At 39.5% G+C, this 18381-nt stretch overlaps 1 protein-coding gene across 1 annotated transcript in view; it reads right to left on the bottom strand.

Moving 5' to 3' along the window:
* SRRM3 (serine/arginine repetitive matrix 3) overlaps positions 1 to 18381 on the bottom strand; it is a gene marked incomplete at both ends in the record, with an annotated part of 85687 nt that overhangs the window by 19970 nt on the left and 47336 nt on the right. Inside the window, 6 exons of the mRNA XM_081320034.1 lie at positions 5316 to 5493; positions 6399 to 6503; positions 10361 to 10408; positions 11565 to 11600; positions 14798 to 14866; positions 16722 to 16751. Of these exons, the coding sequence (XP_081176160.1) occupies positions 5316 to 5493; positions 6399 to 6503; positions 10361 to 10408; positions 11565 to 11600; positions 14798 to 14866; positions 16722 to 16751 (466 nt within the window). The remainder of the gene's footprint in view (positions 1 to 5315; positions 5494 to 6398; positions 6504 to 10360; positions 10409 to 11564; positions 11601 to 14797; positions 14867 to 16721; positions 16752 to 18381) is intronic.

Genomic DNA, 18381 nt, shown 5'->3' with positions numbered 1-18381 from the left:
AGGCTGATCTGTAGAAGTGAACGTGCGGAGGGAGAAAAATACCTACCTTCTGTTTGATCAGGAATGCAATAATAAAAAAAAGAAACAATAATCTCCACATTTGGAGGGCAGAATGGGAAAAAGACAATGACTCTTTAGTAATGCACTTCAGACCCCTTTGCTTTGCTCTGAGGTTTCTTTTGACTCAGCTTTTCTTTTCTTTTTTTTTTTTTTGATCCATCAAGGTAAACATATTTTTTTTGCTATCTATATATATATTGGCATATTTACTAATTGTCTAAATAGCACAGCCATTGGGAAATCAAATTTTAAAAAGTTACTATGTAACATTTAAAATTTTTTTTAAAGGAAAAAGAAAAGTCCCAACAGCATGCAAGAAAAGCAGCAGAGGAAAGCAGAAAATGTCAAGATTTAAAGTTCTCTTTGTGGTGGGGAATAGGCCCAAAGTGACCTCCCTCAAAAGATGGAGGCATTTATATAAGGTGATTATGAGGGAAAGATACAACAGCAGGGGGAGCGAGAAATGGGTTAGGGCAGTGTATGGACTGAAAGAAAGAAGCTGTAAAGGAGGCCCACTAGTGTGAAAACTTGACATAAACATGGAAAGGCTCTCTTTAAAAGGGAAGTCAACGTCTTTTTGAGTTTAGTAGAGTTTTAGTCCTGTATCTACCTTTCAAGTTGTTTTAATTGGTTTCCAAAAAGGGAATTGCATGATTCGGGGATAGGTAAGCAGCAATGCTGCTGATTTTATCAGCCATACGTTGAAACCGTACCAAAAATATCACCTCAGAGAAGTTGGTGTTCTACCAAGGATGGATGAAGGATGGCACTTGTGTCATCATACAGGGCTGCAGAAGGTTTCCTCAACTATCTCCACCCTTTTCCACTTACGGTTACAGTTCTCCCCAACTCCTATTCTCCAGTAGCTGGTGTTTGGACACATACCAAATGGGGAGGTTGTAACTCAGGGCACAGGCAGCTTGCAATCTTTAATGATGTGTTGTGGGCTACATTTTATAAAGTGGTGGAGCCAGAATAAAGAAAGGGCTGGGCAGAACAAAAACTAGTTTTGAATTTGCTTAACACTACCTTGTTGTTGTTGTTAGCTGCGAAGTCGTGTCCGACCCATCACTACCTTAATAAACATTAAATTCAACATTGTTAATATGATGGTTTGGAATATCAAGGTATGCCTCTCTGGTTTAGAGGCAAAAGAATTCTTAATTTCTGTGTCTCTAAAAGCAGAGATCAAGGTAGGGAATCTTATAATTAGCCCAATGATCAGGTGAAGGAAGATAATTCAGATTCTGAATTTTCCTGATAATTTTATTGAAATGTATTTGGATTTAAAAGTTTTTGATTTTATTGTAACTTTTTCAAATCTGCCTTTTATCTTAAAAGAATCACGGGAACAGCTTAACAGATCTTTCCATTTGGCAAAAGCTAAAATTTAAGTAAAGTTCAATTCAACATATTTTTTTAACAATGTATGTAATTGTCTTCCCTTTTAAACATGAAATCTAAGAGACCAAAATGTTTAAGAGTCATAAATAAGTATAGAAAGATATCTGTGCATTTCTTAATTGACTGGAGGGTTCTACAGTAACACACATACATGTGTACACACACACACACACACACACATTTCTAGATTCATATAGATAGCTATGCGTGTGTGTATGTATAAACTTTATAATACCACATTTCAAATTGGGAGCAAAAGGAAAGCAGTTTCAGATTAAAAATAAAAAAGACTTTTAGAAATTAATTGGCCATTGATGTTAACAAGAGGAAAATGTGAAGCAGGACAACATGGGCTTTATTTTGGAATCTTTAAAACTAGTTTTTTTTGTTTGTTTTTTTAAATCTCTTTTAAATCAACATTTCCCAAACTTCAGAGATGTGAAGCGTATTAACTGATTACATTTTAGGATTTAAGCTAATTTTGCTAACTTGGATTCATCCAGATATTGTTGGTTATGTCTTCTGAAATTAAGCCATTATCTTGGATCTCTGCATTAATAGGGAGCTGATATTGGAGGGAAAAAAATCATCTGGCCCAATGAAGCTGATGCTGGAATAGCGATTCAGGCAGATAGTAAAATCAGGTAGCCTCTACTGAGGTTTCCAAAGCCCATTTTGTTCTCTAATTGATCCATATCTCAGGGCATACAAGTCACTTTAAAGCATTGTTTTAAAAGCAAAGAGCATAAAATTGAAATGAGTAATGGAATAAATACAACTATGTGTCCTTATGTGTACATGCATGCATGTTTTGTACATGGAAAGAAGAAAAATAAAAATGATAATAACAACAAGCAAATGTGTCAGAAAGTGGATGTGATATATATGAGACACAAAATAGAGGGAAGGCTTATGACCAAGAAAAAAGAATGGGTAAGCTAAGCAGAAAGAGAGAGAGTCCTATTTAATTCTCTGTGAAGATGACTTGCAGGGACTTGCTTTAATAAACCATAAACTATTGGGAAGATCAGGGGCTCTGTTTTTAGGTAATAGTTTCCATGCTGGAACATGATGCACCAGCGGTTGTGATCAGCTCAAAGCCTGAACACCCCCTCAGCCAGAAATGAGGTCTCAGTATATATGGCTCAATACATCTAAATGCCTCTTGGAGAGACAGCCAACAGAAAATTGTCTAATGCCTGACTCTGTCCCTAAAGTCAGAGTATCAGCTTCTTTTAATAGAGCAGTAGTGTCATCTAATGCAACAATCTCATTAGCCAGGGTTGGGTCAAAACAAGTTGTAAGTAGAAGTTTGACAATGAATAAGGTGCTTTTCATCTGAAATCATTTGAGCTAAGACATCTGAGAGGACATGTATATTCGCCTTCATTTGTAAAACATCTGAGGTCAACTGAGCTAAGACTTCTTTTAAGTGCTTTCTATCATCCTGAAAATGTAATGGCCTTTCCTTCCATTTCTTTGGTGCCTGAAATTTTACTGCCAGTTAACTTAAATGCTGGATCACTTCAGTAATCAATCATTCATTGAATGAAACTCATTGGGTGCTTCTGGGCCTGTTATTACCTCCCAATCTAATTTATATCAAAATCTTTCTGAGACTATAATATGTTTGCATGTATGCGAACTATGTCTTCTGTCATAAGATTCTTAGCGGAAAGCAAATAGCTGGGAATCTGTTGGGAATCCTTCACCAATGGTCATATTGGATAGAGCTGGTGGATTGGAATTCAACAACAGCTGAAAGACTACAGATTTCCTATTCCTGCTACAGATTATTTTCTTTTCCCCCAGAACGGCAGATACATTACAATATAAGGAATGAACAATCAGAAATGCTACTAATACAGACAAAAAAGTAGTCTGTCAGACAAGATTGTTATATTTATTAGTATTATTTTAAGTGATTTGTATATCCTCTTTCCATTACGTATTTCCAATTGTTGAGGAATTTTAAAAAGTAAAGCATAACTGAAAAACTTGTAGTTTCCTGTAACTATCTTTTGCAAAGTCAGTTTTCAACGTTTTCAGAGCGCTTATGGAATATCTGGACCAGAGGCAACCATGAAGATGAAAAAAGAGTGGATACTACTTGACTAGCAATGGTTCTATAATGGTCCTTTGAATTTTTTGATCTGGGAGAAGAGCAAATTTATTATTTATTTCCAACCATGTTGGGTTGGGTTTGGATGATATTCTTATGACAGTGTAGGAGAAGGAGTGGCAGAACCTGGGGGGTGGAATTAAAAGAGAGATCAGCCTAGAATCCCTACATAGACACAAGTGAATTAAGTCCAACCTCCTTTGAATTCCATTGACCTGAGAACATTAATGTCAGGGGTGAAAGAGTAGGTCCACTTCTGCTGGTTAATGACTGCAATGAAGTTATTTGAATTTGAGATTAAGTCCATACATGAAGGTCCAATTAAACTATTTTTTTGCTAATCACACTAATGCACAAGAATCTTTTCAATTAATGGTTAACACCTGCTTGGGGTTAGATAAGAGTCAATGGAATTCAAGGGAGGTTGGGCTTAATTCACTTGTGCCTGTGTAGGGATTCTAGGCTTTTCCTTCTTTTAACACCCCCCTCCCCCTGACCAAGTTCTGCCACTCTTTTTCCTTCAGAAAAGCCCACGAACAAGCAAGCAACTATCCCAGGAAGCTGTAGGTGAAAGTATCATGGAAAGATCTTCCTTTCATTGACTATTTAGAAAGGAGGTTATATGATCAAGAATGAATCATCCTCCTATTTACAGTACAGATGATCTTCCTCCTTATTTTTTCCCCAGTGACAATTCTTTAGTTTTTAATTTATTATTATTATTACTATTAAAATGTCACAATAGTGACAGGAACCACTGCCCTCTCACTAGAGGTTTTGATTAACATAAAACCCAGCATCTTTGGCTATGTTTGACATCAAAAAAAACAAGCCAATGTGGACAATGCCTTCAAAATAGGAAGATGCCTTATACAGTTCATCAAATTCAGCATTATTTGTCCTAAATGGACTTTCTTTCTCATCCTGCTATCTTCCAAAGATAATGAATGACAACTCCCTGTTTTTGGCCACTTAGCCATGGAATTTTATGAGCTGTAATTCAATACATTTAGAGGTTACAGAAGGATGATCTGTGGTGGCTGGGGAATTCTAGGAATTGAAATCCACAAGTGGCCAAGTTTGAGAAAAACGGATCTATACTTAGTGCCTTTTGAGGGGTTTAAGCAGTTACAAACTGTCTTTGGGGATCCTCCATAAACAAAGAATATGCTCTGTCCCACTGATTTAAGGAATATTCCTATCCTCAAAGGGCCTTGTGGATAAAAGTTAACAATCTCTACAATTGCCAGAAATCATTAAGAGGCCATGAAATAGGGTGATAAAGATGGGTGTGCATTTTGTTTGTGTATTTGTGTGCACAAGAGAGAAAGAAAGAGAAAAAGAGAAATGAGATTTAGAATGTTTTGCACTTAAAACACCCCAGCTTTTTGAACTGAAAAGATTTGCCAGCAAATTTTCCCCCTCATTCCTAATCTTAACTGAAAACCTGAGAAACGGCTCATTTCTCCCCACGGTTTCATTTTTTGCGCCTTCATAGTGCACAGGTATATGAAGTTGCTTGAATGTAGATTGCTGGATTGTAATTGTCATAGCAGAATAATGGTTATGGGGAATCTTACTCTGAATCAACGGAGCCTTTGCCATCCATCATATCCTGAGCAAAGTGTTCAAAAGAGAGCAAGGGAGAAGTGAAAGGAGGGAACAAGGCTGCTTTGGAAAGGAGGAATAGGAGAGGCACAAATCATGGTAAAAACAGAAGCATCCATACCTCCTGTTTCTTCTCTGACAGGGTGCCATGGCTATGGCGGCCATTCTGGGCACTGCCCTTGTGCCCATTTTGGTGAGGCGTGGCTGATCGGCTGTGGCCAGTGCAAGATGAGGATGGGCTGTGGCTGGATCTGTGGCTGCTGGCCCTTTGACCATCTTCTCTGTATTTGGGGCTCAGTCTGTGGACAAAAGTGAAGGCAGAGGAACCGTCTAATCTTGTAAGTCATACTGAAGGCAGATAGCAGAGGGAACGTTGCTGTTTATACATATACTAGTGGACACACATCCAACACCTCAGCCACACAGGATGTTACAAAACAGCCGACTAATCTGCAAACAATAACGCCATCAACCAATCAAGATGTAACAACACAGCCAACCAACCTGCTTACAGCAACAAAGCCAGCACCCCACACACCCCCGCCAATATTTATAGAGAGACGGCAGCTCCGATCAGGCTTTGCTCGCACAAGCACGAAGCCGAAGACACCAGATATATATAACACCAGTTTCCCCAGTCTAATGTGTTCCTTATTTGGGAATTACTGCATTAGGTATTATCTTCAAACAGCCATATTTACAGGATTTGAATCCAGTGCTTTCTCCTATATGCTGACACACTTCTTACCAAGTAATGTTAATACTACAGCTCAGTACTCTAACTGAACAGCAGCCATACAGTATTTTAATTCAATGTTGCAAAAGAGTTTATGTCAAATTTCATTTCCAGTCATTTAGAGATATGTGTGCTTGTACAGATGTAGTTAAAAGTTAGGAAGGATTTTCAGGGGCTGCCTTGAATAGAATAAACTCTATTCAGTTACATTCCTCTCTCATGCTCCTGCCTTTTAGAAGGACTTAAAAAAAAACTGGCTCATCAAGCAGATTTTGGACCATAGCAATTTGAGAACCTATTAGAATGTTAAGGGTTTTTTTTATTTCCCACTACTATTATTTAGTTTTTATTGTGCATCACCTTGAATTACTTGAGGATCAGGCAGCCTTAGAAATTGACTAAATGAAATCATAAATAATATTGCATCTCCACTAAAAATGTGCCAGATCAGACTTAACCACAGCTTACCTGCCTGTGGATTTGCAGTCCCTGTATTCCGAGGAAAGGGAAAGGCTCCGAGAACTACAGCTGCTACGTCTGTGGGAGCGACGAGGAGATAATTCACTGTGAGATCTGTAAGAAGGCAGTAAGAAGCAGGAGCATAAGAAAGCTAAGTAGAAAAGAGTGATGGGATATTCTCTCATGGGATTAGCAAGGTTGCACTCGAAATTGTGGATTGTTCTACCCCTCAAGTGCTGCTGGCTAACTATCTGGTTTTCACTGCAGTGGTGGGAAAGGAGGAAGCGAAGAAAAGAAGAGGATGGTCAACTGCAAGTTTACTGGACTCAGTTACAATGCTGATGGATGCAAAGACTCGAATGATCAGGTTAAGGATAGATTGTCCTCGATAAAATCCAGTTATGTTGTGTTAGGAGTCAAAAACAGTTTGATTGCACATAATCAACCAACAAATCAATCGATCGATCAAACCTTCCCTGTCAAGTTCTGCTGTTGAACTTGTCTTATTGCAGGGAAAGGCAAGCTGTTTAAAATTGGATGTCACTGGGCAATCTCATTTAATGGTCAAAATATTGCAAGAGTTCTTAGCACTCTCACTGTAAAATTTCATATGAACTTATAGGAATGTGCTGGGATACTGGGAGATTTGGCAGGTGGGCAAGATTCAGATCATTTTTTATTTTTATTTTTTGTCCTTATTTCATTTCAATCTGGGGATTCTCTGGATGTTAACTGGGGTGCTGCAATTCTTATCAACTTGCTTTCACAGACATTTTATTGGAAAATATTGAAATGCTTGAAATGAAACTCTTATGAAAATATGGATATTTAAATGTTGGAACAGAAAAGGAGGTACAAAGAAAACTTAACATTCAACAGCAAAACCTACAAAGACATTGGACTTTTGTTCAGAGGCTTCTAAACAAGAACAGAGGGGAAAAAATTCAGAATCAGATTCTCTTCAAGGTCCTCAGCCAACAAGAAGGCAGGAGGAGCAGCAGCCTGAGCCTCCTTATGACAGTGTTCCAAACCTAGATTTGAAAATTTACTTTTTTTCAAAAGAACTTTATATATATATATATATATATATATATATATACTGCAATTTCACCCTCACTTCTTCTGGAGACTTTGCTGCACTATCAGTGATTCTTCTTGTCACCTTTAGAAGCTACATATACAAACATACACACACACACACACACACACACACACACACACAAATATATATACAGTACACACAGACTTGAGTAGCATTTCAGAGATAAAAATGTCTTCCCTTAAAGCTGCATCATTTAGACTCCCGTGGCATTTTTCTGCTTGTGCAGTTGGCAGCAAATAGCATCTCATCCTATGAGAATTTCTTGCAACCTCAGTGGCTATTCTCTAAGGCAGTCTTTCTCAACCTCAGCAACTTTAAGATGTTTGGACTTCACCTCCCAAAAGTCTCTGGGGCTGAAGGCCCTGTTTCTTCAAGCTCCACTGAGTACAGTGACCTCAGAGCAGATTTTCCTGCAGATTTCAGAGTTCCTCCTGAAACTTTTGCATCTTTCCCCCTTATTAGTAATGAAGGAAACTCAATTAGGAAAAATAGCTTGAGGTAACTATGAGTAATAAAGGTTTTTTTCTTTGTTTGCCTGTGTTTCCCCATCCACACCCATTAAAATCATCATTCAAAAAGTATCTCGGTACTTCTGTGTGCAAATGCACAGAGTGGCTGTAAAGTTATTTTTTCATCACCGCAATAACTGTGAACAGTTGTTAAAATAAGGCAGTCATTAAATGACGAGTACCTGTAAAACCACTGAAGTGCTGTGGAGGTGGCTGTCGGTTACCAAATTAAACCGTTCTCTGGGTTTGCAGAATCCAATGAACCATGAATTAACCAAACTTGCTGAGTTCACACAGTAAGCGATGTCACATAAAAGGAACCTAAGCAAACTGTGCAACTGACATGATTAAGAGTCTTTCAAGAACCCAGCCTGAGTCTATTTTGAAAATGATTGTCTTGTAAACAAGATTTTTGTAAGTCACTGCCCTTACCTTACAGAACATCTTCCCCCAGGCAATTCAGCAGGCCTCCACTCTTTTAGCCTTTGGTGTTTTACCCAGACCTGGCTCTTTACCCAGGCGCTGGGATAGAATAGAATAAATAGAATGAAATGTTGGAGCTGGCTGTGCAGCTTCCCAAAGGGATGATTAGAGCACCGGGATTTTGCTTTGTTTTATGGCTGTGTTTTATAATTATTGGGTTTTACTGCTGTTGTGAGGCGTCTGGACTTGTTTAACATGAGCAGGCATACAAATCTTTTAAATAAGAGGTCTCTACCTGCTTCCCAGGTTGTAAATCTAAAATTATTTCTCATATTTATAGGTTTCTACTGTAAAGCAAGGGAGAAAAGGGAAGCATTCACTAGACACAGGATCAAAAGGCAATGTTAATGCCCAAGAAGTCATTCATTGCCTATTCTGAATTAAAAACTTTCCCACGGGGTGGGTGGGGGGTGGGGGTTAAATCAGATTCAGCAAAATGTTCAGAATGATCTCTCTGTTCCCAACTCAATTTTAATTCCCTTCAGCTCTACAAATTTATCAACAGTTTTTATCTCAGTTATTAAAAAGTATTACTTTAATCAGGGATAAGGCAACCTGGAGCTCATGTTGGTGGTTTTCAAGACTTCTGCTCTATTTGATCTTTTAAAAGAGAAATGGAGAATTATTGTTGCAGATAATCCAGTGTTTCCCAACTTGCTCATTACAAATGTATTAGGACTGTAATTCCCAATTTTTGTGGATGCTTGTGTTTTTCTGTTTATACTTTTAAATTGTTTTTAACATTATTTTAACTCTCCAGAGATGCAACGAACATAGGCAGCCTTATACATTTGATAAATTAATAATCCCATGCTGGCAAATGAATTCTGAAGGATGCTAGGTTAGGAAGGGCTGATGGTTCTATAAGTAACTTGGCAACTGCCTGGACAAGTTCCTGCAGGTTTTTTTAGCAAGATTTTCAGAGGTTCTTTGCTTTCTTCTTCCTAGGGCTGAGAGAGAGTAAGTCACTGGTCCAAGGTCACCTAGTTGGCCTTGTGCCTAAGATAGGACTAAAGCTCATAGTTTCCCAGTTTCTAGCCTGATGTCATAACCCCTACCTTAAGCTAGCTCTCCTACAGTTAATATAAACAGTCAACAGGCATTACCTTGCAGCCAATCTATGATGAATTTAGGCCTGGCCAACAAAGCAAATGCCCCAGATTAATTACCCACCTCTCCCCAATGTAAAATCAAGTGACAGAATGTATTCCACCTTCTGATGAATTCCTCCATCTTAGATCTACTTCATAGGTCACTGCCAGTGGGATGTAACACATATCACAGGTAGATTCTCTGCCAACTTTAGAAAGATGCTTTCTAAAGCAACAGTTTGAAGCAGAGACTGAAATGATTAGAAGGAGACTTTTCAGCCATTTCTTGCCCTGCTCCATGTATTGATCTCACTTCCTTTTGTGATCTCGCAACTTCCATTAAGCATCCAAATCAGCGCTGCTACATCTGCTAATGCTACGTTCTTGGAGACAACACAAGCCAACAAGCTAACAGGAAGAAAAAATAAATTATCGATGAATCCAAATTGTTTAAATCAGACGTTTATAAAAACATTAAAATTATATGATTTTAAAGGATGTCTTAAAAAAAGTATTTTCCTCCTTCCTGATATATAGGAAAGAGTGCTCTTCTTGAACGAAGCATTCCCCCTACATTGGAGAGAATGCTTCTTCTCAAGGGTGACATTTCCACTTCCTTCTTTTTTTCCCACAGGAAGGAATGTTTTTTATTAAATGAAAAAAAGATAGTAGCTTTATATCACACCTATCACCCAGATGCATTTTGTAGACTCTAACATCCTAACCTGCCTGCTCTGTAACTCCAGAAATTCATAAGCATTTGCAGACTGACAATTGAAACCTCACCTTTTTCTGTCTTTTTTTTCTTTCCTTTTGCTCTTGGGACTTCTGGACCTATAAGATAGCAGAAAACTAAATATTCAGGACAAAAAGAAAGGAGCAAAATGGAGTAAAACAAACAGAAGGAGTAACCATGTGGCCGGGCCTATTGAATAATTTGCAGATAGTATTATCCCCTGACGTCTTTTTTCTTCATTTAACAAATGTCTCCCCTCCCCTAGCTTACTTTTATCCTAATCTCAACCTTTATGAAACTACATTTCTCATTGCTCTGTATATGCAGACCTTTTATGTTGCTGAAATGAATGGGGATGTGGGGAGTGTCAAGGAAGGCTGTGTGGGCATAATATGTGACATGCAATTCTTCTATTATGGTTAGGGTTGCTGTGAGCTACTACTCTGGATTTTTTAATTGGGATATCAAGATCAGATTTCTCGATCAGTTCCTATCACATCACCTGAAGATGGCTTTCTGCCAAGTGAAGTATTTTCCTCACTGCTACCAAGCTTTTTAATTTTTCACTCAAGATAGTAGCTGACCTACAACCAGTGGTGTGCTAGCATTGGCTTGTAACTGCTCAGGAAAGTCAATTATTAAATTTTGGGACATTTTGCAAGCTGTCTGAAAGTAGAGTTGAGTTATGACATCTAGTGAACCGTAGCATAGTCACAGATATAGAGCTGGCAGAACTGGTTGTTATACCGTTATCAGCACACCACTGCTTATAGCTCCAAAGCAATCTTTGCTATAGTTTCTAGCCCATTTCAAAGCAATCTGTATGAATAAGCCAGGCAGTTTTAAGCCCATCACAGGAAAAAAGGGTTAAATAATGTTCAAATAATTATGTTTAAATTAAGTTTGTCCTCAAACCGCAAGGCAATTTATTGTCTATCTTGCTAATTATAAAGCAGGCAGTAGCATCTACAGTACTTGACCTTGGCTAAATGCAAAAGCTAAACAGGATTAGAGCTGGTTAGCACTTGAACAGAAGACCAGCAAAAAACTGGAAAAATCTCCCAGAGGAAGGCACCGACCAAACTCTCTGGTGTTGTTGCCAAGAATACATGATTTTTCTATGTAATCACCAGGAACAGCCTTGATTAGGGCCAGAGTTAACATCTATGGGCAAAGAAAGGGAAAGGATGCTAGCCCTGGAGTGAGAAGCAGTGAAAACCAGAAGGGGGAGAAAGCTATACCGTTCGCCCTCACCTGTGCCTCCTCTTCTTATGAGATCCAGATCCAGACCTGATGGGCAACCAACCAGAGGAAAACAAAGGGGAGGGAAAGGCAGAGGGGTACATTGTTTGAAACAGAGGATTAACAGCACGACCAAATATTAACTGGAATGTTCAAAACCTTTTTTCTCTACACGGTATTCCATCATAAGACAGTATTGAATGACAAAAATGGAATTCAAGGTAGAGACTGTGTAAGTGTGGCAACATTGACTCTTAATGACTGAAATTTCTACAGGAAGCTTTAGCCTTCACTCAGAAGGGTGTACCATTTAATTGTGTTATATAACTTATTTCTCTCTGTGTGTTTGTCTGTGTGTGGGGGGATGAGTGTGTGTGAGGGTGGGTGGGGAGAGAGAGACAAAGAGAGGAAGGAAGGAAGGAAGGAAGGAAGGAAGGAAGGAAGGAAGGAAGGAAGGAAGGAAGGAAGGAAGGAAATTGCACACACTATCTCATGCCAAATGACCTGTTTTTTCTTGACCAAAATCTAATAAACTGAAGTTCAATCAGTGGCCAAAATCTCAAAAGATCCCATTAAAATAGACACACATCTTGCAAGCTTTGGCTATTTTGTAATATTTTAGTCTTTTTTCCTTATACTGTGAAGTAACTGTTTGGTTTTTTTAAAAATAGGGTGGTTATTTGTCTATGGAGATTCTCAGTCATTCAGGCCATGGTTGTCCCATGGCTGTCCTTTTCAAAAGGCAACTCGACTTTGGTTTTTTTTTTTCCTTTGAAGACATTTTGCATCTTATCCCAGAAGCTTCTTCAGTTCTGAAGAAGCTTTTAAAGAACTTCTTGGATGAGAAGTGAAATATCTTCAAAACAAAACAAAAAAAAACCCCACCACAAAGTCCAGTTGCCTTTTGAAAAAGCACTTTTGGGAGAGTGGTCATTTGTTTCCTTATTATTATCAGCCCTTCAGTCTATTCCTGCCTTCCCTAATCTAGTGTTTTCTGGGTAAGTTAATGCATCTTCTAGAGATACTGTCCCAAACTGTTAGGAAGGTTCCCATCAGGAACTTATCTAAGTTTTTGCTATCAGTGGCTCCTTTAGCTGTTTTAGCTGTCGGGAGGCTGAATCAGTATCTTCTTAGTGGATTTGCTCCAGCATTGAGTTACAGCATTTCTTTAAAACAGGGATACATCATTTCTTCCAATTAGTCCTTCATGTATTTTTCTAAACTCAGCTTTGTATAAAATTTCTTATGTATAGTTTAGTTGTGTATAAGTGTCTGTGTATGTGTGTACACACACACATACACACAACACATAAGCACAGAGACATTCTCCAAATCTCATCGCAGTTCAATATGACCAAGAAACCAAATCCAAAGTGTGACTATTAGAAAGGGAATGTTTTGACAATCTGGATTGAAATCCAAACTTTATGAATGCCATAAAAGCATTAAAAAGAATAAAAGCATTTTAAAAAACGTAAAAGTATAAAAACATGTTATAGGTGGTCCTTGGCTTATGACCATACATTTAGTGGTCAAGATTATGACGACACTGAAGAAAGTGCCTTATGACCCATCCTCGCACGTATGATTGTCGCAGTGTCCTCACAGTCACGTGATTGTGATTTGGGAACTTGGCAACCAATATGCATTTATGACAGTTGCAGCATCCCAGAGTCACATGATCTCTGTGATCTTCTTAGCCAGCTTCCGACAAGCAAAGTCAATGGAGGAAGTGGTTAAAAAAAAGTTTGTAAAATCAGGTGTGGTCACATGATAACCCATTGACCACATGGCTTAGTGACAGAAGTTCCACTCCCAGTTGTGGTCATAAGTCAAGGACTACCTGCACCATAATTTGAATGGGAGTGAATTTTGCTTTTTTACTGCCATCTGTGGTAGCCAAAGATCAGAAGTTCTTTTATTTTTCACATTAACAAATTTCATTTGAAGGCATAAATTTTCATGATTTACAGCACAATGCATCGGATGCACAGAGTGGCTAAACTCAGTGGTGGGATTCAAATATGTGAACAACCGGTTCTCTGTGTGGATGTCACTTCCGGAAGTCTCTTCAGGGTCTCGGCAACAAAAAATTAGCTACCGGTTCTGCCAAAGTGCTGCGAACCGGCTGAATCCCACCGCTGGCTAAGCTGCTGTAGATTTTACGCTGGGTTGAGGGAGGAAGGAGAAGAGAGGCCTGTTGTACAGATACAGGTTACACATTAGATCAGGGGTGTCACTCAATTTCATTGAGGGCCGCATCAGCATTGCGGTTGCCCTCAAGGGGCTGGGTGGGTATGGCCAGGGTGGGTGTGGCCTACTGGGTGGGCGTGGCTAGAGTGCGTATGGCCTACTGGGTGGGCATGGCCAGCTCTACATGGTTCGCATCAAGGGTGCCTATGGGGGCCTGGGCAGGAGTGGGACAGATCTGAGGGTCTCTGGCAGAAGGAGGGTCTCTGGGCCAGGGCCAAGGCAGTGGGGGCCGTTCCCTCACTGTTTCCAGGATGGCTTCGCGGGCCACATGAAACCACTTCGTGGGCCGGATCTGGCCCCCGGGCCTTGTGTTTGACATGTCTGCATTAGATAGTCAAGTTACCGATATGTGATAAATTCATCTGGCTTTTTAAAGTTTAGGAAAGAAGACAAAAACTTTCTTTGTAATATTTATAAAGTACAAACAATTCTATCTATATCCTAGCTTGACAAAGTTCTTTGAAAACAAGAAGAATGCTGGCTAAACTGGAAATCTGTTCTCAAAAACACACAATGCAAATGGGATGGGTTTGTTTTGCCTGCTTAATCCCTAATGGTGTCAACTCTGGAGTAACTGGATACACTGATCTGTCTAGCCCAGAGTTTCTTAATATCAGCAACTTTCCTATGTTTGGATTTCAGCTTGCAGACTTCCCCAGCCAGCTGAGAAATTCTGGGAATTGAAGTCCACACTCAAAAGAGCTGACATTAAAAAGTAATGACTGGCATTAAAAATTCTAGGCTAGCCAATGTTTCCTTTGCTATCCTCAATCTGTTGGCTATGTTCCTTTTCATTGGAGATACACGCAGGGCTTTTTTTCTCATAGAACGCTCAGAACGGAGTTCCGGCACCTTTTTTGGATGGAACCTTGTAGGGTAGGCAAGGCGGGTTGTATGACTTGTGTGCGTTCCGGCACCTTTTTCTTTTACAAAAAAAGCACTGGATACACGAGAATGGGCTTAGCCACTCAACAAAGAGATAGCCAGATTACCTGTCTCTCCTGTGTTTTTTTCCACTTTTCTTCTTCTTCTCCTTCCGAACTGGGGAAGAACTACCCCCACTGTAAGTAATAACATGTATCAGAAGTTAGTAAAAGGTAGGAAGGAAGAAACGCAGGCAGGGGCTGATTTAAGTCTTATGTAACCCCAATATCCTGAGTGGGTGGAAAAGCTGGAGTTTTGGAAAATGAGAAAATGCAGGGAAAGACCCACTCTCTTTTTCAGTCTGTGTCTCATGTATGTGTTGCATTCATTGCATCAGTATTGGATTATTATTTTTGTTACTTCTGAGCAGGATTTCTCAACTTTAAGATCTGTGGACTTCATTTCCCAGAAATCCCCTGCCAGGCTGGTTCTGAGTACAACGAATAAGAAGCATGTTCTATAAAGTACTTCCTCTCTTTTAAGAATATATTTTGGTATTATACCTGCCAGAATGCCCAGTCATCATGGGAGTTTCAGTTCCAAGGCAGCAAGAAGGGCACCAGGTTGGAGTACATGAATGATCATACACACATGAATATGCACAAAAACAGAACCCCATAGATGTACACCTATATGATCCCATGCAAGGGGGTTTCTTAATAAATCCCAGCTATGGATATCTGATCTGAGCTACAAAATTCTGCATCAGTGGAGTCTGGGTTGGTAGGTTATCGAAAAAGCAAGATGGCAGAGTGTCACAATGTAAGCCCTACCTCTTTTTGTACATGCAGATGTACATGCAAAATAGACAGGCCTTGCATTGCCATGCACCTTCTGCCATCTTGCTTTTTTTTAGACACACACATGCCACCATGGCCCTGGACAACCGTTAGGTCACTGATGGCGAACCTATGTGTGTCAAAGGTGACATGCCATGACATTTTGAGAGACACGTGAGTGTTCATCCATACCCAACAACTATTCTCAAAAACACACTGTTCTTGTGTACTTTTCCAGAGACTGTGGAGACTTCGGGAGAATGGTGTGTGCTCTTGCATGGCCTATGGGCCCTCTGGAAATCACACAAAATGGCCATATTTTTGTATGGCCTTCAGACCCTCCAGAAATCATGTGGGAATAGGGTGTGCTCTCAAATGGTTTTGGGAGGCTGCAGAGCCTGTTAAAGAGCATTTTCTAAAGCTGAAGGTATCACATGACTCAGGGTAGCCTCATGTAGGCTAGCAAAGAAATACAACCGTAACTCCTTGCTGTCACCTAGTGGTCATCTGAAATTGTGCAATCCAGATCTGTTAAATCTATTCCCATCTCTCTGGTATGACTATTAAAATTTCCTTCCAGAATTTTAGGATACCGCCACTACTGTAAGCATGTAATTTTGAATATATCTGTACTGTTGGCTAGATATCATCTCTGGATACTTAATGCTTTCACAACTTCCATTAGCAATTGGAAAATTCCACCATTCAAAGTATTTCGGGGAGGGGGAAAAAGGTAGGTGGGAGAATGTTTATTTAGACTAAGACTCCAGTCCTAGTTCCAGCTGGATACCTAATCTGTAAGGGAAAATAACATACAAGAACTCTTTTGTAACCATCTCATAGGCCATGCACTTCTAGGAAATGATTTCCCCATTTAAGAGGAATAGGATTTGCACTTTCCTCTGAAAGTCTTCTGCTTTTTGCAAAAGATAAATAAATGGCTTCACAAAAGTTGAGAGCGAGTGTATAGTCATATGTAGGTATGTTTTCCACAGGGACAAGAAAATTAAAGGTTACAAATTATAGGATATCAATTTAAACCAAAGGGCCAGATTAATCGATAAAAGATTTCTCAGTTAAGTTTTAAAACCTCTGAAAGAGCCAGGAGCAATGAATTTTGGACAGGATTTTCATGTCCAGGATTCAGATTGCTGGGGAAAAAAGCATGACATCAATTCTGTTGCCCTCCCCCCAAAAAAAACCTGAGACTCACCTACGCTCTGATCCAGGTTTCCTTTTTTTGCTGAGGTTGCAAAACAGAAACAGACAAAGCAGACATTAAGGAAAATCTCTTCATAAAGAGAATTTGGGAAAAGGGCCAGCTTCTACTATTGGTTTTATCATAAGAAAGGAATTTCTCTTTCTCTCACCATCCCCACAGGTTCTGTTTACAAACTTTCTGCAAGTTCTGTCATTCTGCATGAGCTCTGAATAAACCCATGAGTATCTAAAGCAGCATTCCCCAACTTTCCTGGTTGGCAGCCTGGCGCGGGGGGAGGGGTGTGTGTTTTTGTGCAAGGGGCAGGTGCATGCACCAACCTCCGCTGCTCATGTGAGTCAGGCTGCACACATGCACATGCTGGCCCACCACTCACACAGCTTGGTTGCAAATAGGCCATGGCCCAGTAGTGGACTGTAGCCCACAGGTTGGGGACCCCTGATCTAAAAAACAAAATCTCAGATTTCCTGAAGAAGTTATTACTTCACATTGAGGTGAAAAAAATAGGCTTCAGAAGCTGTGGATCCTGTTTGAAAGAGATCTTCAGAGATACATAAGGATTTTGCAGCATTGCTCATTGACAAAGCATGAAACATTGACATGCAAAATAGCCAATCATATTTTAGTCTAATATTTGTATGAACCCAACCAATTATTCAATTTTCGATACAGCATGTTGTGCAAATGCAGGAAATTGGATTAAAATCATGGCTTTCAGTTATCCATGGGAAAGTGCAACGTATAAACATAGCTAACCTAAAAGACTTTAGTTACTTAATTATTTAATATCCTACACGTTTCTCCAAGAAGCTCAAGGAATCCTAACTATTAACTAAAGACCACCTCATAAGCCCACCACACTAGGAATGAGAATGTCAGATCTGATATTCTCGACCACAATTGGGACCAGAATTTCTACAGTATTGCTAGCAAGGTGGTTAAGTGAGTTGTGCCTGATTGTACAACCTTTTTGCCACAGTTGTTAAGTAAATCACTGCAGTTGTTAAGTGAAACACATGGTTATTAAGTAAATTCATCTTCCCCATTGATTTTGCTTGTCAAAAGCCATCTGGGAAGGTTGCAAATGTTGATTACATGACCCAGGATACTGCAAGCACTGTAAATACATGCCAAATGCCAAATGCCTAAATTTGGATAATGTGACTGTGAGGATGTTGTTATGGCCATTAGTGCAGAGACCAGTCATAACTTTTTCCAGTGCCATTCAATCAGTCATTAAACAAATGCTTGTAAGGACTACCGGTACCTGTATTCATGTATTTGTATGTTATCTAGAGCTGTCTCGGCAATTGAGGCAGCTTATAAATTGATTCAAGAAAATAAATAAATGTGTATCTGCTAAATAGGAACAAGAGGAAGATAGGGCTACACTATGGGAACAAAGTCCTTCCACCAGAATGAAATTCTTTCTAAATTTGATATTTCCCTGTCACTTTATCTGCATGTGTTGGCCATTGCTCAGAACTGGTCACTAATGGAAGGCTTAGTGCCATCTAATGCTGGAAGGGAGATATAACAAGAGGGAAGCTACCCTGCCAAAACGTAAGGGAAACACGATGCTTAGTCTTCCTCTAATTCCTCAGGTCAGATCTATATTTCATCCAGTTGAATATCAGTTAGCTGCCACTATAAT

The sequence above is a fragment of the Vipera berus genome, assembly GCF_964194415.1.
Source record: "Vipera berus genome assembly, chromosome: 1".
NCBI classification, from domain to species: Eukaryota; Metazoa; Chordata; class Lepidosauria; order Squamata; family Viperidae; genus Vipera; species Vipera berus.
The sequence above is the reverse complement of the archived record's forward strand: the minus strand, read 5'-3'. Positions and strand labels throughout refer to the sequence as shown.